The sequence below is a fragment of the Leguminivora glycinivorella genome, chromosome 10 (genome assembly GCF_023078275.1).
Source record: "Leguminivora glycinivorella isolate SPB_JAAS2020 chromosome 10, LegGlyc_1.1, whole genome shotgun sequence".
Classification (NCBI taxonomy): Eukaryota; Metazoa; Arthropoda; class Insecta; order Lepidoptera; family Tortricidae; genus Leguminivora; species Leguminivora glycinivorella.
The window spans coordinates 9,484,033-9,510,484 of record NC_062980.1 but is presented as its reverse complement, the minus strand read 5'-3'; the positions used below and the strand labels follow the sequence as shown (position 1 = coordinate 9,510,484).

Here is a 26,452-nt window from a genome sequence, read left to right as displayed (position 1 = left end):
GAAAAGTTTATATGACATTTTAGTCTTAAAATGTGACCAAGAATATGCCGTTAAAGTTATATGGGTTCCTCGCGAGCACCTTGTATAAATAATTCTTGGTTTTAAATAAACTTCCTTAAACAAAATCTACCATCATAATGCTCCATATGCCGCTTAAGGGTAAATGAAATGTTACTCAGTGACGGATCCGCTTGTAAGGATAAGATTGTTACTCAGTGACGGAACATTATAATATGTACTGTAGTAGAGCACATAATACGCCGCTGGCGTGTTGCACTTGTTAGTTGTTGAGCATACAGTTGTCGTTGTGTGTGTGCGTCTCACGACTCGCTGGTGGAAATGATGCCCGTGTATTGCGCAATAGGAGGGTCCACCTACAAGTGTGTCGCCCGTCATGTCTTATAGTGGAAAAAAACATTTTTGCGCGCTGGAGGAAGCGTTCTCCATACAATGGGTGTTATTTTCTGTTTTCGATATCGAGTCGAGTATTGTAAAGCTTCGAAAATTCATGGTACAAGCACATCTTTCCACGGCTCCCTCTAGAAGGCTCTTTCGTAAATGTAATACTACTACACAGTAAATTGCTTTTCTATTATTTACTACTTAAGTGTTTTCACCATTTAATATAAATTTATTTGAGAAATATCGTAGCTAAGTACTCAAAGAAATTGGTAATATATATGAAATGCTATACTAGGATAACATAATTATAAAACTGATAATTGCACTTTTTCCGAGAGAAGAACAAGCTGGATCAATTTTTCGCCCCCGAAAATCCTAAAAATCATTAATATCTGGTTTCCTAGAATAGCGATGCGATCATAATGGTGGCCGTCGTACATACATCATAGTACGAAGTATAGTATGCCTACGTCCGCTATATGACCGCACACCGCTTTCCTAGGAAACGCGAGCTTTAAATTCGATTAATTATAATTAGGATCAGGATCATTAGGATATCATAGTTAGACAAAGTAAAATTATAATAATTGCCTACACGAGATGACCGGCCATATGAGCTGTGTTAAGTCTTTTCAAAGCCAGCTCTCAGTAAATTCGCAGGTAATTCTCGATGATATGATATATACTCCCACACCTTATCGGATTAATGGCCTTTTCATTTCATCCCACGACGTGCAATTATTTATATTGTCATAAAGTAATGTGTACACAGCTGATAAGAAACATTATTAGAATCTGGGGACTAAGTATTCTGAATTACTTATTTAATTAAACTAAAATAACCGGAGATTTTTTCTGAAAAAAAAGGAAATTTATTCAATAAATAAAAAGTTACTAGTATTGTACAATCTTAAACAAATAAAATATAAAACTAAAGTACCTTAAAAAATTTAAATAAAACTAAATTAAAATATATAAACTAATCAAAAAGACTTCCGCGAGCTGTACCGGGTGCAAAGGTACCCATCAAACTTGCCGCATTGCCACGTTGGATGGCAATGGACAACCTTTGCACCAGGTACGAGCCCGCACGAGCATCGGAGGTCCTCTCTCTCAGCTTATGTCCCAACTCCCGTACAAACGCTATGGCCTCTGACCCCCAACACCCCGTTGTCTCTTTGTTTTCCGAATATCAAAATATCTTAACAAAACGAATCCCGTCCATTAGAAATATCGCAGACATGTTTTCCTATATTACTCCTAAATTAGAAAAAAGTTACCCTTTTTGTAACTACCTACAAGACATATACCACTAATTCTAAGCCACTGATTCTATGCCACAGATTCTAAGCTTTTGTGTTTTATTTCATTGTTATTCAGATTCTCAAATTTCGTTCCGATTGATTAAGTTTTGAAGGAGGAAAGAGTCGAGAGCGGAACCTCGATTTTAAAGACTTTTTTGAAATATCTTTTGACTGAGTTGTTCTTAATGGACAATTTTTTTTCGATAAATCTAGTTAATAACAGTTGTATATTTAACTAAAATTCCCAAGTTGAAAGGGGGGCTCCTTTCCATTTTAGCATTTTCGCTACCGTATCCTCTTAAGAGCTTATTAAGCACAACTTATTTTCTGAAGGAACCAGTTTCACTCATTCTCTAAATCCGATATCAGATAACATAAAGCGATTTCCTTTAATATAAAAATGTTTAGAATCGTTAGCAGACTTTTCTGCATGTTAAAAATAAACATAAAGCGCATCATTAATCGATGCGCCCAGTGACAACGATCCATTTTATTAGTTCCCCTTCAACTCGTTCGTTTAAACCTTGTTTTGACTTCCTCGACATAACGAACACAATGTACTCACTCAGTCTTGATATCTCACGTTTAGAAAACGTCCCCTAGAATAACCACCGAGGTAGAAAAATCTGAGTGATCTCAAGGCGACTCAATACAAATCTCCGTTTCACAGCCCACTGCACTGGTAGGTTTCTGTTCATTCTCTCACATGTGTTCACGCTACGAGTCCCAGGCCACTCGCGCGAAGCGATATTCTTTGACGCCGCTTCACGAGTATCGGCGTTATCCCAATTCCTATATTTACAGTGAATAATTTTACGCGATTGCTCAGGGAGATACGATAAGATTATTTATTATTTTATTAGGCTTTATCCAGTTTCAGTAGTAAATTAATCATTCTTATAAATTATCGCCCTCTAACCATTGCTAGCCTGAAGGTTAGGTAAGGTTTAGGGCGTGCGACTTTCAATTAAGAGGTCTTGGGGTCATATCTTAGCTCGTACTAATTTCTTTTTCTGAACTAATTATTATCAGTGGCTTGCCAACAGGGTCCAGTGTTTACTATCTTTCTAATACAATTATCCAATCAATGTACGTAGATACAGTCGCAATCTGATATATCGGAGCACTCCGCTTCTTGAAAATATCAGAACATGCAGTAATGTTTTGGAAATATATAGAGACGTGTTCCGATATTTGTGAGCACTTCCTGCTCTGATATTTATTATCATGGCGACTGTACCTACTCTTACTTATTATATTAAATTTATAGGGAAAATGCGTGATACATCAACAAATCCATACTTATATTATAAATGGGAAAGTATGTGTGTCTGTTTGTTTGTCCGTCTTTCACGGCAAAACGGAGTCACGAATCGACGTGATTTTTTCGGTGGAGATAGTTGAAGGGATGGAGAGTGACATAGGCTACTTTTGTCTCTTTCTAACGCGAGCGAAGCCGCGGACAAAAGCTAGTATTATTATAAATATAAATATTATAGGACATTCTTACACAGATTGACTGAGTTCCACGGTAAGCTCAAGATGGCTTGTGTTTCAGGTACTCGGACAACGATATATATAATATACAAATACTTATATACATAGAAAACAGCCATGACGCAGGAACAAATATCTGTGCTCATCACACAAATAAATGCCCTTACCGGGATTCGAACCCGGGGCCGCAGCGTAGCAGACAGGGTCACTACGCGCTAGACCAGACCGGTCGTCAAAGCCTAAATAGTGCCTAAATCCATACTAATATTATAAATGGGAAAGCGTGTGTGTCTGTTTGTTTGTCCGTCTTTCACGGCAAAACGGAGAGACGAATTGACGTGATTTTTTTAATGGAGATAGATGGAGGGATGGAGAGTGACGCGTAGGCCACTTTTTGTCTCTTTCTAACCCCCCCATTTCCCTAAAAATGGGATGGTGGAAGTTTGTATGGAGCATTCCGCAATTTTCGAATTTAACGCGAGCGAAGCCGCGGGCAAAAGCGAGTATATATAAGGTTCGCTAGTCAGCGAGAACGCAGTGCATAGGAAATTACGTTGAGCGTTCACGGGGCGCGCCTGAATTTCAGGTGCACAGATGTTATGCACCTTGTGTACGACAGCGACGCGATTACTTCTGCTATAATTAATTCCTTTGATAAAACGATGTTTAAGAGCACTAAAAATAAGTGGTCGAGTCGATGTGAATGAGCACTTTCAATTAATCCTTTAATTTGGTAAAACACACGGTAGGTCGAAAGTTCAAACCTCTCCGGCGAGCTCAATACAAAAAGAGAATCAAAGATTTTATCTATTTTGGACGACTCAATTCAGGGTCCTATTTTTACTTAAAATCAGAAATCTATTGCACTTTGCAGACCGACACAAAATACAGCAAGTCGCCTGGAGAATGTGTACAAATTAGAATTACTTACCACCTAAAGTCTTGAATATAGCAATTTGTGTTTTTTTTAGGGTTCCGTAGTAGGGTAACTAGGAACCCTTATAGTTTCGCCATGTCTGTCTGGCCGTCCGTCCGCGGATAATCGATCTCAGTAACCGTTAGCACTAGAAAGCTGAAATTTAGTACCAATATGTATTTCAATCACGCCAACAAAGTGCAAAAATAAAAAAAAATGTTTTATTAGAGTAACCCCCCCCCCCCTACATGTAAAGTCAGAAAAGGCAAAAATATTAGGGCGTACCCCGTAAGCGACGCAAGTGCGAATGATGCGATACAAGGTGCAAATAATACTAGGGCGTCCCCCCGAAGCGACGAAAAATGTGACAAGAACAAACATTCGCATTTGACCATCAAGAGGCTTAGACTTGCAACATGGAACTTGGGGTCTCTCACAGGAAGGAGTCAAGAACTGAGCAAAATTTTACAAAAAAGGCGCATTAACATCTGCTGCTTACAGGAAACGAAGTGGAAGGGCTCAAAATCCAAAGATATAGGAAACGACTATCAGGTTATATATCACGGCACAGACAACAAAAGAAACGGAGTGGCAATAGTGCTCGACAACAACTTCAAAGCGCGAATAATAAACATCACACGCAAGAGCGACCGCTTAATTGCAATCAAACTGGCTCTAGATGACCAGCAGATCACCAATATAATCTCAGCTTACGCCCCACAATCAGGGTGTACAGATGTAGAAAAATCTGATTTCTGGGATGACTTCGATGATTTGATCCGTAGCATACCTATAAATGAATACAAGATAATTGGAGGGGATCTGAATGGACATGTGGGAGTTAGCAACACTGCATATGAGAAGACTGTCCACGGAGGGTACGGAATGGGTGAAGTGAACAAACAAGGAGAAACAATTCTAGATTTTGCGGCAAGACACTCGTTAAGCCTGATTAATACAAACTTCCAAAAGAAACTGGAACATTTGATCACCTACAAATGCGCAGGAAAAGTCTCACAAATAGACTTTATAGTCTCAGACATAACTGTTAAGCATAAGTTTAGAGATTGCAAAGTGATTCCAGGCGAGGCCCTAACATCTCAGCACCGTATCCTCGTGGCTGTTTACGATTTACCAAAGCCCATTAGAACAATAGTGGATAGATCTCCTAGAACTAAGTGGGGGGCACTAGATAGCTCTAAAGGCGACACACTAATTGATGAGATGAGAAAGTACCTCGAGGCTGACTTGGATATAGACTATGAGTGCGCTGACCACATGTGGACTAAATTTGAAGAACAATGTAAAAGTAAAGCAACACAGATCTTAGGTGTGTCCAAAGGTCCTCTTAGTGGCGGCAAAAATCCTAAATGGTGGAATGAGAGGGTGCATGAGAGTTTGGCAGCTAAGAAATCCCAGTTTAAGGTTTGGCAAACTTCCCAATCAGATGAAGATCGAATTAAATATAAAGAAGCAAAGAAACTAGCGAAGCAAACCGTCGCACAAGAGAGAGCCAACTCAAATCAGGCTTTTTATGCCGACTTGGAAAACGCCAAAAATGAGACTGAAGTACTCAAAATTGCTAAAACTAGACATAGGTCAACAATGGATATTAGAGTAAATAAGTACATAAAGAACAAAAATCATCAACTAATCACAAACAACGAACAGATTAACGACAGGTGGTTAGAATACTATGAGCAACTACTTAATGAGGAATTCCCACATGAAGAACCAGCACCTCAAAATGCCACACATGGTCCTATAAAAAATGTGGCCGAAGGAGAGGTCAAACTAGCGATCACAGCAATGAAAAATCGTAAAGCCCTAGGCCCAGACGAAGTACCGGCGGACTTATGGAAGCGATTAGGCCCGCCGGCAGTAACCTGGCTGACCAGGCTGTTTAACGCCATCTTAACCACCAAAAATATCCCGGAGTCGTGGCGAAAAAGCTACTTACTGCCCTTCTACAAAAATAAAGGAGACGTGGCAGAGTGCGAAAATTATAGAGGTATAAAACTTACCTCGCATACGCTGAAAATATGGGAACGGATCATTAACAAACATCGCTCATCAGGATATCTCCATGTCAGTTTGGGTTCACTGCTTCCAAATCCACCACCGACGCCATACAAGCGATCAGAATCTTGATGGAAAAGCATAAAATCAATAAAGTAGACCTACATCTAGCATTCATCGACCTTGAAAAGGCGTTTGACCGCGTGCCACGTAAACTTGTATGGCAAGCACTTCGAGCCCAAAACGTACCGGAATACTACATCCAGATTATTCAGGACATGTACTACGGTGCTACCACAAAAGTTCGAAGCCTGGGTCTAAGCAAAGCTTTTGAGGTTAAAGTAGGCGTCCACCAGGGTTCTGCGCTGAGCCCTTTACTTTTTAATCTGGTGATGGATTACCTCACTAAGGACATACCGGCACCGTTACCATGGACTATGCTGTATGCAGACGATGTTGTACTAGCCGCAAATACTGCACAACATCTGCAGGAACTCCTCAATATGTGGACACAGTCCCTGGAAAAGTACGGCCTACGTGTTAGTAGGAGCAAAACCGAACACATGCAATGCTCCTTCAGTGGAAACACAAAGCAAGACACAATACACATCGGTACAACACCCATACCAACAGTGAGGAAGTTCAAATATCTGGGCTCCATGCTAACACCAGATGCAAACGTGGATGACGACGTGACACATCGCATAAGTGTCGCGTGGCAAAAATGGAGAACGCTGACAGGAGTACTGTGTGATCATCGTATGCCCGTAAGGGTGAAGGGCAAAGTGTACAAAACTGCAGTTCGCCCAGCCCTATTGTACGGATCCGAATGCTGGACAGTCAAGAAAATCCACGAACATAAGGTCCACGTCAATGAGATGAAGATGTTGAGATGGGCGGGAGGTGTGACTCGGCTCGATAAAGTGCGCAACGAATATATAAGAGGCAGCTTTAAAGTCGCACCAATCGCCCAGAAACTCACCGAGAACCGTCTCAGGTGGTACGGACATATCAAAAGACGCAGTGAGGACCATGTGGTTCAGATTGCACTAGGTTTGCCTGAGCGGAAAAGAGGTGGAGGCCGCCCGCCACTAACCTGGTGGTCTGAAAAAATACAAAGAGACCTCAAGGAAGCCCATTTGCCTGAAAAGACAATCCAGGACAGAGTATCCTGGCGCAGACGAGTGAGGAGACCCGACCCCAAATAATGGGAAAAGGGTAGGACAAAGAAGAACCAAATGTCACTGTCCCGTACGTAAATGCATGCTGTTCCATTAAAAACACAAAAATCACCACATGTATGCCTTTCAGATTTGAGGAGTTCCCTCGATTTCTCCAGGATCCCATCATCAGAACTGGGTTCTGAGAAAAATGGGACCAATCTGTATGCATATACATTCAATCAAAAAATTCAAAATCGGTCCAGTAACGACAGGGATATCGTGGAACAAACATTAAAAAAAAATATAAAAAAAACATACAGACGACTTGAAAACCACCTTCCTTGAGAGATTTGAGGCGGCGGTTAAAAATATGAAAAAAATCACAAAAGTAGAACTTTATAAAGACTTTCTAGGAAAATTGTTTTGAACTTGATAGGCTCAGTAGTTTTTGAGAAAAATACGGAAAACTACGGAACCCTACACTGAGCGTGGCCCGACACGCTCTTGGCTGGTTTTAATTACAAGCTTTTATTTAACTTGCCTTGTTACTCTTGTTAGTATGTAGTAGTAGTAGTAATCACTTTATTGTGTACAACAGTTTATATACAATGTATATGTTATGTTATGTGTATGTTATGTAATGTGTATGTGTATGTTAGTTTGGGTCAAAACGTAGAAGCTAAATTTGACGCACTTCCCGGTTTCCGATTTAGCTGAAATTTTGCAGACATGTAAATCACGTGACAATGCAATATTATGGTATCATGGAGCTGATCTGATGATCACAGGAGCTGATGGCCCTGATGATGGAGCAAAGAAAGGTAATGGTCAATAGAAACTTATGAAAGCGTTTCGTCGTATCCCCATCGAGTAAGGGGTTTTTAGAAATGTCTCGTAGAGCAGTAGATGACTGTTGAAAGAAAGGCACAGTCAGCGATTAAAGCTTGTGCCAAAATTTTGCAAAAAACTTATTAAGGGTCGTAGTTCGTTGAAATGATTATACTCGATACATATGTCACATTTAGAAGTGAAGTCATTTGACTAGTTGGGTTGAGCGGTGGTGCATCGGAAATTGCATGCAGTTGCAGCAGTCACGGGGCCGCGGCCATCCGAGGTGCGCGAAAATGATTGCCCTTTGCGCACCGGCTGATAATAGAGCATGTCACCAGAGTATATTTACACACTAGAGTGATCGTCCGACGGGCTACCATGAGTTGCGATCTCACGCGACTCCATACTTGGATGTACTCGTATGCGTATGGTGTGTATCGCGCGTGAGAACGCAAACTCATGCTAGCAGCCGGCCTACTCTAGGAGACTATCGCTTGCACTACCGAAACATAGTTTCTCTCTATCACTCTTCGACGAACACGTTTCGTTCGCGCCCACGATTAGCACGTTGGCTACGCGGCCTGCCGGCGTAGCCGAATGGCAATCGTCGACGCCGACAGAAATGCAGTCTGGCTCTGTCGCGCTAATACGCAAGAGCGATAGAGATACATAGCTATGAAACAGATATTATCGTGAGCGTTTGTGCATTCTGAAGCGTTTATTAGATATTTTTTTTGATTAATCAAATGTAATTAAGTAAATAAATAAATAAATAAATATGGGGACACCTTACACAGATCAACTTAGCCTAAAACTAAGCAAAGCTTGTACTATGGGTGCTAAGAAGCGACGATATATACATACTTAAATATATAAATACATACTTATATGTACATATACATAGAAAACATCCATGACTCAGGAACAAATATCTGTGCTCATCACACAAATAAATGCCCTTACCGGGATTCGAACCCAGGACCGCGGGTTAGCAGGCAGGGTCACTAGCAACTGCGCCAGACCGGTCGTCAAAGCCGGTCGGTGGTAAGTTACCTAATTTCTTTGTACTTACGTCTAATAAATCATAAGACGTGCTTAATATTAATAACAGTCGAGTGTTCTGAAATAGGTACTGAAGTAGGTAATTAATATATAATCTGTAATAGGCACAGCCAACAATTGTATTGTAATTTGTAGCTCCCTTATAAATTACAAAAGCTGACCTATTGTGATTTAAATATTGGGTTGATTACTATTGTTTGTGGTTGTATATAAATAGAGGTCGAAAATGCCGATCATTAGTATTTCTTAGAATAACAAGTGCTGCGGTCGTCAAACTCACGGATTATACGGACCGCGACTACTGGTTTGTTAAACTATGCACTGTGTTTTTCGCCGTCTCATAAATTAATTTCAATTTGGCAATTATTTTTAGAACTACCTACTGATTTTGCTGACGGTGTGGGGCGTCAGCGGCTAAAGATTTTTTTTTTGTATGGGAACAATAATATTTTTTCCAATTATTTATTTATTACAGTACCGGTCAAAAGTTTGAGTTCACCCTTTGATTTCGGTACAAATGAGTACTTTTGTACGATAATTATCTTCGGTTTGGTAGTCGAAATATGTTTTCAACTTATATTTATTGTTTTGTGGAGATTTTTTTTACTAGTTAGACACAATTCACGTACCTTTCTTTCACTAAAATCTAATAAACATGACGGCAAAATGGGCATTATATTTATGGCCTTGCCTTTGCCACTAATTGAGACACATCTTTACACGAAACACAGTTTTAGCCAGATAATATAGGCCAAATAATTATTTAGCCTATAAGATTTGAGGGAAACAGATGTTAAAAAAATATAAATTGTTTACGAAACAAATTTTGACGTCTGAACTACAAAAAACTATCTCTCTAAAGCAGTCAATTGTACTGAAAACAAGGAGTGAACTTAAATTTTTGACCGGTACTGTATTTAAGTACTAAATATTGTTCAGCGTGCAAGTATGTATCAGTAAATCAGTATGTAATGCTGACATTGCTAACCCTCTTAAAAAAGTCGATAGCAATATTAGAACGGAAAGTAAGCAACAGAATCTTACAGTAGGTGCCAAAACAGATGTTCAGCAATGTTAGTGCTTAAAGAAGTTAAGTGAATAAAAAATATCATAGAAATATATATTTCAGTACAGATGGTGCATTTTACGCACTGGTGGTGGTTCTACTTCACCATGTGGTTCATTTCTTGTCAGGTCGAAACTTCGGAGGGTCATCTGAAAAACGTCGTACGATACATGTGCGAAAAGGGAATTGTGTGACTCACAATGGCTTGAAACGGCCTAATTAATTGGTATATCCTAAAAGTAGAAATTTCCTTAATTAACTATATTTGTCTGCAGATATGCCACCTCAAGTAGACCCAATCCCCAGCGGGGTCGTGTTCGAATCCGATACGCAGACCGCTGACCTGGGTTTGGACAAGGATGTCTCCGTTCTGAAGAAGGCCACGCCGAAGAAGCACGAATATGTGTGGGGCAACATCATCTGGTTCCTGTATCTGCACATCGCGTCTCTGTACGGATTGTACCTGGTGTTTACCTCGGCGAAATGGCAGACTAATGTGTTTGGTAAGTTTTAGTAACTGTTTGTGGGAAGATTCGGGTTTTACGAGTAACTAGTGTTTAGATTAGACTAATCAATGAAATAGCTGAAGATACTATATATCACGTCTCTGCACGGATTGTATCTCGTCGTATTAACGTCGGTGAATTTGCAGACGGTAATTTCTTTTCGTTATTATTTGCATCACTATATTCTAATCCCCTTTCCGATGTATTGGTGTGATAGAAAGGGACAAACGAACTTTATCGGCTTGATAACTTTAGTGAACGTTTATGAATAAGGGGGTAAGGATTTTAAGCCAAGGCATCACCCGCGCCTACTCACATTTTCAGAAATTATTTAGAATTATTTTTAGTTCCATCTTTACCCAATTGTACCATAAGACACTCACGTAATATTGCACTCAGTCCAAACTTTCTAGACATTTTCTAATTACTTAGTTAGCTAGTTCTAATTGGTAGCACCCTTATGGCTACAATTCTAAAGACAGATAAAGTTCATCAAATTCTAAATATTTGTATTGGAGTATTTTTGTTGCAGCATTCGCAGTGCACCTGATGTGCGCCATCGGCATAGGTGCTGGTTCCCATCGCCTTTGGACCCACCGCAGCTTCAAAGCTAAGACCCCTCTAAGGATCGTTCTGATGCTGTGGCAGACCATGGGATTCCAGGTAAAATCTAGTCAATAACTCATGGACGTACATAAGGGGTTCTCTAAAACCAAATCTAAGTATGTATATACTTAAATAAGTTCAAGATGCTGGTCAGAATCAGTATTTTTTATTCAAACATCAATCCTACAGCCTCCAATGCCTCCATGATTGTCTATTCGTTCAGCTCAAGCTTCCTCCCTGTTCATCCTATCACATACTTTTGTAGACGTACCTATAATTTCCACAATCATCAGACATTGCTCGTCTAATCCTGACTAAACAGCTATCAGCGCATAATTATTATGGAGTATTTTGTCAGCCGTTGTGTCATGTCAGTGTAGTAGCGACTGTCACAACAATTTACCTATCCATTCTCGAACATCCCCACACTTTGTTATTTATAGGGTTAACTCTCTGGGTCACCCGCTGCCATCAAAATATGTACATCCTTTTTTTAAATTTCAGTTATTGTCAGCTCTGTGAAGTGTACTCATCTCCCCTGGTGTCCGCAATCAAACACACCAATAATAAACAATGATGTTTTATGCATGATAATAAACAATGATGTTTGGTGAATTTTTCTTTAGGATTGCATTTTCGAATGGGCCCGCGACCACCGCACGCACCATAAGTACGCGGACACGGACGCTGACCCCCACAACGCTGAACGAGGCCTTTTCTTCTCCCACATGGGTTGGCTCTGCGTCAAGAAGAGCCCAGAGGTCATCGAAGGCGGCAAGCGCATTGACCTTACTGACCTTTACGCTGATCCTGTCGTCATGTGGCAGAAAAAGTAAGGAAATATTATTTTTAGTAACGCGTCTTTGAACGCCATCATATATATCCATATACTCGACATGGACGCCGACCCTCACAACGCTGAACGAGGCCTCTTTTTCTCCCACGTCGACTGACTTTACGTCAAGAAGAGCCCGGAGATCATCAAGGGAAGGAAGCACATTGAACTTAGAGACCTTTGCGGATGACGCGGATCCAAATAGTCATGTGGCAGTAAAAGTAAGCAAAACTATCCATCCATACTCTCCGTGTTTGAATTTGTTTATGATGCTGAAACTATTTGCATATATTTGACTATTAATCATGTTGAGAACATTGAACATGAATAGGACATTCAACTTTCAGGCAACACGGTATAAATTCCGCGGTTACTAGTAAAACATAAGTACAAGATAATTATTTCTAAGGAATGTCATGATCGGTGTCATCGCCATCATAAATCTTCACAAATTGAAACAACGTGACATACCTAGGTATATTGTCATGTATATCATTGCCATAATTAGAATTTAGAATGCACCAGCTGATGGTAATAAGAGTAGGTAAACGAAATCGGCATTCTTGGCTTTCTATACGCGACCACAGGTATTATTGACCAATTGTTCAGTGTAGAAATTTTGATCCATTCTGCACGATTTTTATCATGTCTGTGTTTCTCTAGCAACATACCTAATAATTATATCTATGTTTTTTTTTCACAGACATTACCTGAAGCTGATGCCGCTCCTCTGCTTCGTGCTCCCCACAGTCATCCCAGTATACTGCTGGAACGAGACCTGGATGAACGCTTTCCTCATCCCCACCATTCTGCGGTACACCTGCGGCATCAACGTCGTGTGGAGCGTCAACAGCTTCGCTCATGTCTTCGGCTACAGGCCTTATGACAAGTCAGTGCCTTCTTATTTAAATTTGATTACTTTAGTTACTGCTGGGATGTCAAAATGGAGGCTCTTTTCTCAGCTTGGAGCACTAGATAGATATAACATAGTAGTGACGCTGGTGCCACTCCTCTGTTTCGCATAGTCATCCCCGTATACTGCTGGAACGAGACCTGGATGAACGCTTTCCTCATACCCACCATTCTGCGGTACACCTGCGGCATCAACGTCGTGTGGAGCGTCAACAGCTTTGCTCACGTCTTTGGATACTAGGTGTTAGATCCGGGAGTGCAAATAAAGGAGAAATGTGCATTTTAGGACAAAAAGGAGAAGACGCTTGCTCCGAATCGTTCCTGGTGCAAAAGCTTTCCATTTCCATAGTCATTCAACGCGGTAATGCGGTAAGCGTTATGTGAGTTTTTGCACCGGGAACGGCAGGGAGCGGTTTTTTTAAACTTTTTATACTTTTAAGATTTATTAAATTTTAGTATGAACGTTTGTTTTTAGGGTAATTTTAGTTTGTATGTTAATTTATAAGTTTAGATTTTAGCTTTAGTTTTTAATTTTATTTAAGGCCCTAATTTTATTTGTTTTTATTATGTTTCTTTATACTTTAACTTACACTCGTATTTTATGCTAAATAGTGCAAAATGTGCAATGTTCATGAACAACGCGAGAGATTAACGCATTATAAGTACAATTTTATTACCTTCGTATTCTATTCAAACTGACTACTGAACTGCTTAAACCTGGAATATCAAAAAGGAACATTTTTGCCGACTTGGAACACTAGATATAAATACTAGTTCTTACCTAATACAGAATATACTGCGGCAATTACTAGTCGAGGTAGACGTTGTCTTATTACTACTACGAGTTCGCCGGAGTTGCATCGTCACGTAAGAAATAGAGAGGAGTCTTAAAAGCATTTTTAGACTTATTTGACGGCGCGTATACGAATAACATCTTGCATAATAATGATGTAGACAGCCTGTGGAAAACTTACGTAGTAGCAAAATGATGTCGAAATTATAGAAATGTAATTAATTACGAAAATCCACAAAACAAAAGAAAGCGCGTATAACAAACAATGACTCAATTGGATGTTAATGTATGCTAATTGCCCAAGTCCTACGGATGTCCTATAAACTGAAGCACGTTTCAACTGTTTCAATTACTGCATAATTCAATACAATTACTTACACTAACTACGTAATTAATCCGGCATACAATCGAATATTAATCGAGCTGAAATAGAGTTGATAATTGATATTATTGTTATCAGTTATGGTATGACCAATAGGTACTCATAACTAAGCACCACTAGTTTTTAAGTATATAGTTTTCCATGTTTATCATGTCATGTTCAATGTGTAACATCAAATATTGTTATTTCTGACGTGAAACGAATAACCTATCCACCTTTAAAATACCTAACACCTAACGACATAAACGGACATTTGGAAGAAGGAAATACGCCTCAGAACAAAGAATTAAAAAAAATCTCTTCTTCCAAGGAGTGGAAGTAAATTCCCAGCTGTAAAATCCAATCGGCTCATCCAAGATGGTTTTCAGTCTATAATTACACGAATATTTCAAAAACTCTTCTTTCCAGGTCACTGAACCCTCGTGAAAACCTGGCTGTTTGGATGGTGTGCGTCGAAGGCTTCCACAACTACCACCACACATTCCCTTGGGACTACCGCGCGACGGAGCTGCCTCTGTACAATATGCTCACTCCCACCATCGTTTTCATTGAAGCTATGGCTAAGGTATGCTCAATTTTATAATATCGAAATTTACTTAGATACGTAATAGATACTAATATTGTATAATGGGGGACCAGGTGCTCCCTGACCTACTTACGTGCTTGTACATACTCGTATATTGGAACTTAAATTTTAGAAGGTACTTGTGCACAATTTTATATTATTTCACAATTCTAAATTCACTCACAGACGTCTATAATGAGGGGACCATGAAATGTGGACCCCTAATATTTTTGGCATCCACCTTTAGACTTTCTATAAGTACGTGCTTGAACTTAAATTTTGGAATATGAGTCGTCTCATTATAAGCTGATTAAGTAATTTCAATACTTTCGCGTTTCATGAGAAACCCGTGTAACGCGTCATGAATCATGAGTTAATATTAGAAAATACAATTATTTTTAGTGCTACGGTTTTAAAACGTCTTCTCACACTTAGGTGCGTATGGAAGCTATCATGAAGCTATGATATAAAAAAAACTTATCGGTTTGGTGACCAAATACCTATTTTATTCATTCAACAAAGAAATGCCATCAAAACACTTGTGGTGGTCCACGTCTAAAGGGCCCTGGGACGTCGCACTTGAAGTATAAGGCCTTTCAGAAATAGAAAGCCCCATTTAGTCATTTCTGCCGGGCACCGTGCTTTTCTCTTACGATTTTTGCACTGTTCTTTCGAACTGGTAAATTCCGAGTAGAATATCAGGTTCCCCGACTTACCCGTAGCTATGCATACACAATTTAATGCTTATGTTTGTTTTTCAGATCGGGCAAGCATACGACCTGAAGAGCGTTACCCCTGAGATAGTGAAACAACGATCGCAACGTACCGGAGACGGCAGTCACCAACTCTGGGGCTGGGACGATCCTGAATTCACGGAGAAGCTGAAGGAGAAACTTGGAGCCGTCAGCAACACGGAGAGAGGAGAGAAAGTCAAATGCGGTTGAAAAACTTTAGGACATGGGAAATTCATTGCAAAAATTGGTAATTTATTTCTGGAAGCATAATTTTTCAGATTTTGAATATTTGAGCAATTCCCGTCAACTTTGTACAATGCCACGTCAGCAAATTTTAATTGATCCTATTTTGTTACCAACATTTAGTAATATAATTCGACTTTCGTAAGATATATACAGGATAATTGTTATAATTAAGAAAATATAGATACTAGAGAACCTTAATGACGAAATAAAACTTAATAAAATCTCAATTCATCAACAAAATCTTGGTAACAAAATAGGAATTAATAAAAACAAATTTAACTTTTCCCTTAATTTTTGTACAAAGTTGACGGGAATTGCTGATTTAGAAAACCGTAGGTATTTAAGATTTTTAATTTTTTTTAAAGTACTTACTTACATACTGTCTAACGCCGTGGCTTGCGTGGGCGACGGTCGCGCGATGGTCGCGCGACGGCGATGCGACGCATACGAATTCAAACCTTATCGATATGGAAGTATGAGACGCGACGGCGACGGTCGCGCGACCGTCGCCCACGCAAGACACGGCGTAAGATAATCAATTTCTTTGATACTCCGTCGAGCAAAACCTGTAGTAAATGGCACGTAATTGTAAATTTGGCCACTTCTACCTACAGCACTGTTGACTTTATGTAGTAGGTATGCTATGCAGGTAGGTACCTATCTAATAAGTTAATATTTAAAATGTTGAAATAAAGTGTCCCAAACTCCCACTCACAACTCCAACTTGGTATTCAAAAGTTCAAATTATTAAGATTAAAGCTTATATTATGTATTTTGTTTGCAAAATCTTTCCAACGATAATATTTGATCTCATCAGTCGTCATAAGTAATAATAAGCATATTACTCTTACAAAAGTTTAGTAGATTTTTTTTTTTCAAACTAAGTTGGAGTTTTAATTCTAAGTACCTATAGCTTTTAAATGAGCATAAATTATTTTATTGCTAAATTTACCAAAAAATTGTAACTGTTATTTTTATATTAAACTAGAAAAGAAATATGGTAAATTTCTTTTATTACTTTTTTTTAAGGAAGTTATAAATATATTACATTGAAGGAGGGAAATATATTAAACTAACGCAAATAAAACTACACTCGAAAGTTGTTATGAGGGTTTGGTATGACTTATTTTCTTAATTACCCAATATTTTGAATAAGGAAACATAGCCCAAGATAACATATGGCATTGCTCATGGGGGCCTGGGGTCAGCTTTGACAACTAATACGATATACGATACGATACGATTTGGCGTAGGAACTATTTTGACGAAAGCGACTGCCATCTGACCTTCCAACCCGAAGGGTGAATACTCGTAGGTCTTATTCAATATTTCCCCGTGTTACCTTATTTGATAAGTACTTATTAACATTACCTGAGAATATAGGTATACGACGAAGTTAATAATTAAAATAGGTAATCTATGGATACCTAAGATTAAAAATAATTACGGTAAATAAAACGAGCGAAACGAGCGTGGAATCTTTTTCCAATGATAAACGCAGTCGGCGTGTAAGCGATAAGCGAAAATCGATACGTCCTTCCATTAAGGAACAATAATTAATGCAATGCAATCGTTGCTAAGGGTGGCAACGACAGTGGTCATCTGGGTCAGCTATCTATACTACACTCTATGTGAGGAATAGATTAGCGAATGGAACAGACACGCGATTTAGATTAGAACGTAAGTATCTGCGTAAGAATCAGAAAAATGTGGCACCCCTTAAACTTTTCGAAGTTGGAATTTGCCGCCCCCTGGACTGACGCTCGGAGCATTAGCTTGGGCCGCCCCACCTAGATCTGGACCCGAGCCTGACGAGTACTATACTTACATGGTGTAGAATTGTTATGTTATAGTTCTCCGTGACTCTGATAAGATAAGTAAGGTTATACCTAACCTATATTCATTTTATAGATTTACCAGCACAGCATTGGAAAGAGTGGAATAAACCTCTGTCGAGGTTTTCTCTAAGAACGTCATATATGAGGTTTTTCAAACATGGACAGGTTTTCATAGAATCTGCAAAGCGCGTAATATAACTTCGCTTAAGGCGTACATAGGCGACCAACAACAATGACCACATTTGTTTGTAATGTTTGCCCATGCGATTAGTATTAAAAAGATCTTATGGTTTTAGGAGCGCTCATTACTTATGGAATACCAGTTCACGAACATTCAGTCCATACGTTTAATATCGTTAGCAGGAGCGTGTGTAATTATCGTGATATCGAGCTCGGTTCAGACCCAACCTATTATACCCCGCATCAGTGTTTAAGTACTGTAAACTTGATAGCCGTGCAGGCTTAGCGGTGTCCCATATCTGTATATTGGCAGGTAGCTCATAGCGTAACCGTAATGGATCTATAATTCTATACCTCTACTCATACATATCGTTGATTAAATAGGTATGAGTAGAGGCAGATTACCCATTTTTGCTATTTTTTGGGTTCCATATTAAACTTAGATTTAGGTATAAATGGTCGACCAAATCTTAGCACTAAAATGTAGGGCTCACCAGCTAATTGTGTTTATAAAACGCGTGCCTTCTTAAACCTTGTCGTTGGCGGAAAAAAATGATTGAAAATGTTGGCGCGAATCCCATAGAAAATTTGACTTTCGCGCCTTTTTTAGTGCCAAACAAGTTTGTGAGTAAATGAGACGTGAAATTCAACATTTCCATTGGCTGATATCTCTTCTTTGGGCAAGTTCGCATATTTTCAGTTCGGCCCATAGTTGGCAAAAAACGACTCTAACTTACCTCATTTTCTCAAGCCTGATTTTGATATATGATACGCAGGGACCTGTAACTAGACCGTTTGTAAGCAGCCAGACCAATCGGATGGACCCAGCCATCCGCCAGACCGACTTAAAGTTTCGATAAGAGCATTAGTAGAATTGGAATATTCCGGGTCTATAAAAGCTAAGAACTTGAATTTTCTACATTACGCTACGTGTATATTGTATACTTGACGTAATAAGCGACTTTCAAAAATTTTACTTCTAAGGAAATAAAAAAATGAAAGTTTATATGTGGTGCAAGATTAATTGTAAGCTATGAATTTTATTTACACTGCGTAAGTACATGTGTATTTTATTATTTCAGTCGCTCGCGCGCATTCGGGCGTCTCGGGTGCGGCGCGAACCGCTAATCGCTGCAATATGGCTGACATCGTAAAGTGTAACAATTGTAATCTAGTAGTGAACGAATTATTGGCTTTTATGGTCAATAAACTTCATGTTATGGACAACGATAGTATGTGCCGAATCTGCGTTGAATTTTTCACTACGCGTGACATCAAAACCGCCAAGGACTTGCTGTTTCAATCAGTGCCGGCGCGTAAGCGAAAAATAATTAGAAGGAAAGAGGGCCAGGAACGCCGTGATATAGACGACATACTGGACTTACTAAAGATTACGGAACCAGATTCTATGCCCGTGTTTGTGGCTCGTGATCTGAAGAAATTACCGCCAATAGACTTCGATTCGGTGGATGTTACTTCACTTTTAAAGGATATAGTGTCACTCAAGAACGATTTACGAATGATTAAGTCGCAATATGTCACCATGGAATACTTGGAAACCTTTACCAAGATCCAAAAAGAGTCACCGCCAGCTTTGTGTACAAATGTTGACCGTTGTTATCAAGACGTTGGCATTTCAAATATCACGATAAGACGTCGCGCTGGTGCAGGTTTGGACAGCGGGCCAATAGGATTGGCGCATATCGACTTGTCATCGTTGAATAAATCAACTGACGATCAGAGCAAAACAACTCCGTCTCCCTCTAACTCAGATAGTCGTAATATTTCGCCATCTCCGCTGTCATCGCTTCAACGAATAGACGATTCGGTTGTCCAACACGACGACATCGCTGTGCCTCCGCACTCATCACATGCATCGCCCCACTCCCCTCCCCCGTGCCCGCGGCAGCCATCTTCGAACGCCGGAGCGCAAACCGGTAAACAACAAACTGTGAGCGCTAGCGACAGCGCTGCCGGCCGTGCGATAACAAATCATCTAACTTGCGTACCTAGTCTTGAAGCTACCAATAAATCGCCGGTGAGATTAAACGAGAAAAATATGTCGTTTTCGGATATGGCAAAACAGGGCGAATGGAAGACAGCCGAGCGTCGGAAGAAACCTCCTGCAAACAATTTGTTTATAGGTAAATCTGGAATCGCGTCAACTGATGTCAACTGCAAGTTTAAGGCAGCAGAAGCATGGATACCTATTCTGATTACAAATGTTCATAAAGAAACACTACAATCGGATATCGTCGATTATATACGAGCTAAAACCGCGATCAGTGTCAACATGGAACAAATTACTATGAAGGACAACAGGAAATTACATAATGCTTACAAATGTTATGTACCTAAATCAAAAGTGGATTTGTTTCTTAACGAAAGTTTGTGGCCAAAGGACATTATTTTTAGACGTTTTGTGCCATCCAAGCATAAAAACTATTCGAGCGCCTCGTCGGCGAGTACCAGTGCTACGCGTGACGCTACGACGGCTACGAATGCTACGCTGCCGCCGACAGCTGTTACGTTACGTCAGAGTGATAAATAAACTTAAGTTAAATGAATAATTGTAGTGTTAATAATATAGTGTTGTGTACATATAATTGTCGGAGTTTAAAGCGATCCATTGATGACATTAGGCGAATATGCTCATACGCTGACGTGATAGCCATACAGGAGACATGGCTTTTGCCCCACGACTTGTCGTTTTTGAATAGTATTAGTGACGAGTTTGCCAGCACCGGTACGTCAGCTGTGGATACGTCGGAAGGAATACTGCGTGGTAGGCCGTATGGAGGGACCGCGCTATTGTGGCGAAAGAAAACGTTTCCGTGTGTCTCGGTAAGGGATCATCCACATATTACGTCACACCAAATTTCAGGTTTTTGGACCCCTCCCCCCCTCCTATGTCACGCTTTTTTGTATCCCTTTAACAGGGATTGTCACATTTAGTATGACCCCCCCCCTCCCCCTTACACTGTGACGTAATATATGGATGACGCCTAATCTCGTGTGATAACGTTAGACTCAGTGCCATTAAGATATCGGCCGGGAATAAAGATTTATTGGTATTTAGCGCGTATTTGCCGACCAGCTGTGTCGACAATTTAACTGAATTTGTGCAGTGTGTTAGTGCAATGAATGCCATAGTTAAGGAAAGTGGCACTGAAACTGTATATATGTTAGGGGACTACAACGCGCATCCGAGTGAGTTATTTAGTGACGAATTGTTGGGTTTCTGTGCCGAGCAAGGCTGGATCTGTGCCGATTTAGATAAACTTGGCATCGATTCTGATACATTTACGTACCTCAGTGACTCACACGGGAGTAAACGCTGGTTAGATCATTGCATAACAACGGCCGCGGGTTGGAAATCGATAGTTGACGTTTCTGTGGACTATGGCGTGTATTGCTCTGACCACTTTCCTCTAGTCATTGAGTGCAATTTAAATCTAGTGGTACCTAAGCTACGAAATGTTAACTTGTCATCACAATGTAAACAAATTATTTGGGGAGATAGGACACCATGTGAAATTGATAAATACACAGATAAATGTAACAAACTGTTAAAATGTATTGATTTTCCTAGTGAACTTCGAGACTGTTGTGGCAAGTGCTGTAAAAACAACTCACTTCACCTAAATATTCTTGACGACATGTATCTAAACATTATTAACGCATTGAGTGAGGCGTCTGTTTACAGTAAAGTGAGTGCAGGGGGTAGTGGAAATAGGAAAATTGTGGGATGGAATAGGCATGTCAGCGAGGCCCACAGGGAGGCCAGACTTCACTTTCAAAACTGGATCTTGTGCGGTAAGCCAAATACGGGTCATGTTTTTAATTCAATGCGAATTAATCGAAAGATATTTAAATCTAGGCTGCGTTGGGTACAAAACCACCAAGACCAGATCAAGATGGATATGCTGGCGGCCCATCATAAAAAGTGTGACTTTCGTAACTTCTGGAAACTTACAAAGAAAGTGGAAGTGAAGACTGGGCTTTCTGTTAGTGTCAATGGCGTCTCTGACGCCAAGGGTATCGCTGACACGTTTAAGGACCATTTTAAAAGTCATTTTAATGACAAGTCTGTACCTGCAGGGTCAGTTCAACTGGTGGTGCCTGACGATGAGGTAGGGAGTGACTTGCAGATTCGTTATAGTGCAAGAGATATAACTAAGGCACTGAAGGATATGAAAAGGGGAAAGTCTCCCGGTCATGATTGCCTGAGCGTTGAGCACCTGCAGTTTGCTGGCCCTCACTTGCCTAGAATCCTAGCAATGTTTTTTAACCTATGTATCGGTCACTCTTATTTACCCAATCATATGACAAAAACTATAGTGGTACCTATTGTTAAAAACAAAACTGGCGATATATCTGATGTGACGAATTACAGACCTATTTCTCTGGCAACAATCGTAGCCAGAGTACTTGATAGTTTACTTAACATGCAATTGGACAAGTGCTTGCAGCTACATGACGCACAGTTCGGCTTCCGAGCCGGCCTGTCGACGGAAAGTGCGATCATTTGTCTTAAGAACACTGTTGAGTACTATACCCGGCGTAGGACACCTATTTATGCGTGTTTTCTAGACCTTTCCAAGGCCTTTGACCTGGTAAATTACGATTTGCTATGGCAGAAGCTGGGAGAGACCAGTTTTCCTAAAGAATTAACACGCATATTTAGATACTGGTACGCCAGCCAGAGAAATAGTGTCCGATGGGGAAATGTTTTGTCAGATGAGTATGGATTAAATTGTGGAGTCAGGCAAGGCGGATTGAGCTCACCAAAATTATTTAATCTATATGTTAACGATCTCATCGATGAGCTCAGCAGCATGCATGTCGGATGCCATGTTAACAGGGTAGCATTTAACAACATAAGCTATGCAGATGATATGGTGTTGTTGAGCCCATCGGTTGGAGGACTTCGAACCCTTATCGAAAAGTGTGAGTCATATGCTTTAAGACATAGCTTAAAATATAATGTATCGAAAAGTGAGTATATGGTTTTCAAGGCGGGAACCAAGTGCCCGTCTCATGTCCCGCCGATTCTCTTGAACGGTGAGCAGCTCAGGAGAGTAAATTCATTTAAATACCTTGGGCACTTGGTTACCGATGATTTGCGTGATGATTCTGATATCGAGAGGGAGCGAAGGGCTCTTGCTGTTAGAGCCAATATGATAGCTCGCAGGTTCAGTCGGTGCACAGCTCAAGTTAAGATTACCCTGTTCCGTGCGTACTGTACATCGCTGTATACCTGCAGCTTGTGGACAAATTTTACGCAACGCTCGCTAAATACATTGCGGGTTCAATATAATGATGCGTTCAGGGTGCTGTTGCGGCTGCCGCGGCACTGCAGCGCATCCGGCATGTTCGCGGACGCGCACGTAGATGGTTTTCACGCGACGCTGCGCAAGCGCTGCGCCGCAGTGCTCCGCAGAGTCCGCGACAGCCGCCACAGCCTCCTGAGCGTAGTGGCTGAGAGGTGAGACAGTGGCCTAATCAGGCATTGGTCCTCACTTCATTTAGGATTAGGTACTAATATAGTTATTTAAGATGTTCTTGTTATTGTTACTAACAAACTATGGACACATGTTAGTCTGAAATAAACGCATTTTATTTTTATTTTTATTTATTTTTATTTTTTTATTATAAATATAACTTTTACCAGACGCGACAAAGTTGGCAAAAAACGACTCTAACTTACCTCATTTTCTCAAGCCTGATTTTGGTATATGATACGCAGGGACCTGTAACCAGACCGTTTGTAAGCAGCCAGACCAATCGGATGGACCCAACCATCCGCCAGACCGACTTAAAGTTTCGATATGAGCATTAGTAGAATTGAAATATTCTGGGTCTATAAAAGCTAAAAACTTGAATTTTCTACATTAAGCTACGGCCTACGTGTATATTGTATACTTGACGTAATAAGCGACTTTCAAAAATTTTACTTCTAAGGAAATAAAAAAATGAAAGTTTATATGTGGTGCAAGATTAATTTTAAGCTATGAATTTTATTTACACTGCGTAAGTACATGTGTATTTTATTATAAATATAACTTTTACCAGACGCGACAAAGTTGGCAAAAAACGACTCTAACTTACCTCATTTTCTCAAGCCTGATTTTGGTATATGATACGCAGGGACCTGTAACCAGACCGTTTGTAAGCAGCCAGACCAATCGGATGGACCCAACCATCCGCCAGACCGACTTAAAGTTTCGATATGAGCATTAGTAGAATTGAAATATTCTGGGTCTATAAAAGCTAAAAACTTGAATTTTCTACATTAAGCTACGTGTATATTGTATACTTGACGTAATAAGCGACTTTCAAAAATTTTACTTCTAAGGAAATAAAAAAATGAAAGTTTATATGTGGTGCAAGATTAATTTTAAGCTATGAATTTTATTTACACTGCGTAAGTACATGTGTATTTTATTATAAATATAACTTTTACCAGACGCGACAAAGTTGGCAAAAAACGACTCTAACTTACCTCATTTTCTCAAGCCTGATTTTGGTATATGATACGCAGGGACCTGTAACCAGACCGTTTGTAAGCAGCCAGACCAATCGGATGGACCCAACCATCCGCCAGACCGACTTAAAGTTTCGATATGAGCATTAGTAGAATTGAAATATTCTGGGACTATAAAAGCTAAAAACTTGAATTTTCTAAATTAAGCTACGTGTATATTGTATACTTGACGTAATAAGCGACTTTCAAAAATTTTACTTCTAAGGAAATAAAAAAATGAAAGTTTATATGTGGTGCAAGATTAATTTTAAGCTATGAATTTTATTTACACTGCGTAAGTACATGTGTATTTTATTATAAATATAACTTTTACCAGACGCGACAAAGTTGGCAAAAAACGACTCTAACTTACCTCATTTTCTCAAGCCTGATTTTGGTATATGATACGCAGGGACCTGTAACCAGACCGTTTGTAAGCAGCCAGACCAATCGGATGGACCCAACCATCCGCCAGACCGACTTAAAGTTTCGATATGAGCATTAGTAGAATTGAAATATTCTGGGTCTATAAAAGCTAAAAACTTGAATTTTCTACATTAAGCTACGTGTATATTGTATACTTGACGTAATAAGCGACTTTCAAAAATTTTACTTCTAAGGAAATAAAAAAATGAAAGTTTATATGTGGTGCAAGATTAATTTTAAGCTATGAATTTTATTTACACTGCGTAAGTACATGTGTATTTTATTATAAATATAACTTTTACCAGACGCGATAAGTTGGCAAAAAACGACTCTAACTTACCTCATTTTCTCAAGCCTGATTTTGATATATGATACGCAGGGACCTGTAACTAGACCATTTGTAAGCAGCCAGACCAATCGGATGGACCCAACCATCCGCCAGACACTTTAAGTCGGTCTGGCGGATGGTTGGGTCCATCCGATTGGTCTGGCTGCTTACAAACGGTCTGGTTACAGGTCCCTGCGTATCATATACCAAAATCAGGCTTGAGATAATGAGGTAAGTTAGAGTCGGTTTTTGCCAACTTTGTCGCGTCTGAGTAAAAGTTATATTTATAATAAAATACACATGTACTTACGCAGTATAAATAAAATTCAAGCTAAAATTAATCTTGCACCACATATAAACTTTAATTTTTTTATTTCTTAGAAGTAAAATTTTGAAAGTCGCTTATTACGTTATATATACACGTATAATGTAGAAAATTCAAGTTTTTACACATAGACCCGGAATATTTCAATTCTACTAATGCTCATATCGAAACTTTAAGTCGGTCTGGCGGAAATTCATCCGATTGGTCTGGCTTAAAATTATAGGTCCCTGCGTATCATATATCAAAATCAGGCTTGAGTAAATGAGGTAAGTTAGAGTCGTTTTTTGCCAACTTTGTCGCGTCTGGTAAAAGTTATATTTATAATAAAATACACATGTACTTACGCAGTGTAAATAAAATTCATAGCTTAAAATTAATCTTGCACCACAAATAAACTTTCATTTTTTTTATTTCCTTAGAAGTAAAATTTTTGAAAGTCGCTTATTACGTCAAGTATACAATATACACGTATTACATAACCGCTGGCAGGCTCACGGCAGGCTTACCGCGTTTTTCTACTGACGTAAATGGCTTGACAGCCTATAACGAAAGTAAGATTATGCTATTTGTAGAGTTCAGTTCAGTTTTTAAAATTAAATGGCTTCAGTCCATTGGGACTATTTCGCCAGTGTCAAGGTGATATGAGTTGGATATGAGCTAATATTGGTAATTTTTGTACGGTAAGTACGACATTGTACGGTGACTTAGCACTTGTAAATTGATAGCTAGATTTTACAAGAGCACGTGGACTACCGGCCGTTTACGACAAAAAAGAGGCTAAACGCGTTTCGAGAACAATTCTTCATCAGCTTCTCACTACACCATTAGTTTACTGCATAATAAGCTATCAATAGTAAAAGAAAAATAAATTATTCACAACACGAAACCGCTATGATGGCGTCCCAACCGGAAGTCCCTATTTGTAGAGGTATAGTATACTATTTCTGAACGCAAATGTCACTGTCAACAATGTCAACGTCAGATCGCAAA

At 39.6% G+C, this 26,452-nt stretch overlaps 2 protein-coding genes across 2 annotated transcripts; both read left to right on the top strand.

Moving 5' to 3' along the window:
* Positions 1-1,002: 1,002 nt before the first annotated feature.
* Positions 1,003-7,346, top strand: LOC125230360. The gene is made up of 3 exons (XM_048135497.1): positions 1,003-1,062; positions 4,621-6,130; positions 6,310-7,346. The coding sequence occupies exons 1-3, from the start codon at positions 1,003-1,005 to the stop codon at positions 7,344-7,346; spliced, it is 2,607 nt and encodes an 868-aa protein (XP_047991454.1).
* Positions 7,347-9,409: 2,063 nt separating this feature from the next.
* Positions 9,410-15,884, top strand: LOC125230507 (acyl-CoA Delta-9 desaturase-like). The gene is made up of 7 exons (XM_048135680.1): positions 9,410-9,498; positions 10,536-10,763; positions 11,299-11,429; positions 11,999-12,204; positions 12,911-13,096; positions 14,703-14,859; positions 15,621-15,884. The coding sequence occupies exons 2-7, from the start codon at positions 10,538-10,540 to the stop codon at positions 15,801-15,803; spliced, it is 1,089 nt and encodes a 362-aa protein (XP_047991637.1). The 5' UTR covers positions 9,410-9,498; positions 10,536-10,537; the 3' UTR covers positions 15,804-15,884.
* The last annotated feature ends 10,568 nt before the right edge of the window (positions 15,885-26,452 follow it).

What these genes read in the sequence shown, in the direction of transcription:
- LOC125230507 (XM_048135680.1), top strand. Translation starts at nt 10,538, where the DNA reads ATGCCACCTCAAGTAGACCCAATCCCCAGCGGGGTCGTGTTCGAATCC. An exon ending in GGCAGACCATGGGATTCCAG is followed by an intron (nt 11,430 to 11,998) that starts GTAAAATCTAGT and finishes ATTTTTCTTTAG; the next exon opens with GATTGCATTTTCGAATGGGC. An exon ending in TCATTGAAGCTATGGCTAAG is followed by an intron (nt 14,860 to 15,620) that starts GTATGCTCAATT and finishes TTTGTTTTTCAG; the next exon opens with ATCGGGCAAGCATACGACCT.
- LOC125230360 (XM_048135497.1), top strand. Translation starts at nt 1,003, where the DNA reads ATGACCGGCCATATGAGCTGTGTTAAGTCTTTTCAAAGCCAGCTCTCA. An exon ending in AGCTCTCAGTAAATTCGCAG is followed by an intron (nt 1,063 to 4,620) that starts GTAATTCTCGAT and finishes TGCTGCTTACAG; the next exon opens with GAAACGAAGTGGAAGGGCTC. An exon ending in AGAGTGCGAAAATTATAGAG is followed by an intron (nt 6,131 to 6,309) that starts GTATAAAACTTA and finishes ACCTACATCTAG; the next exon opens with CATTCATCGACCTTGAAAAG.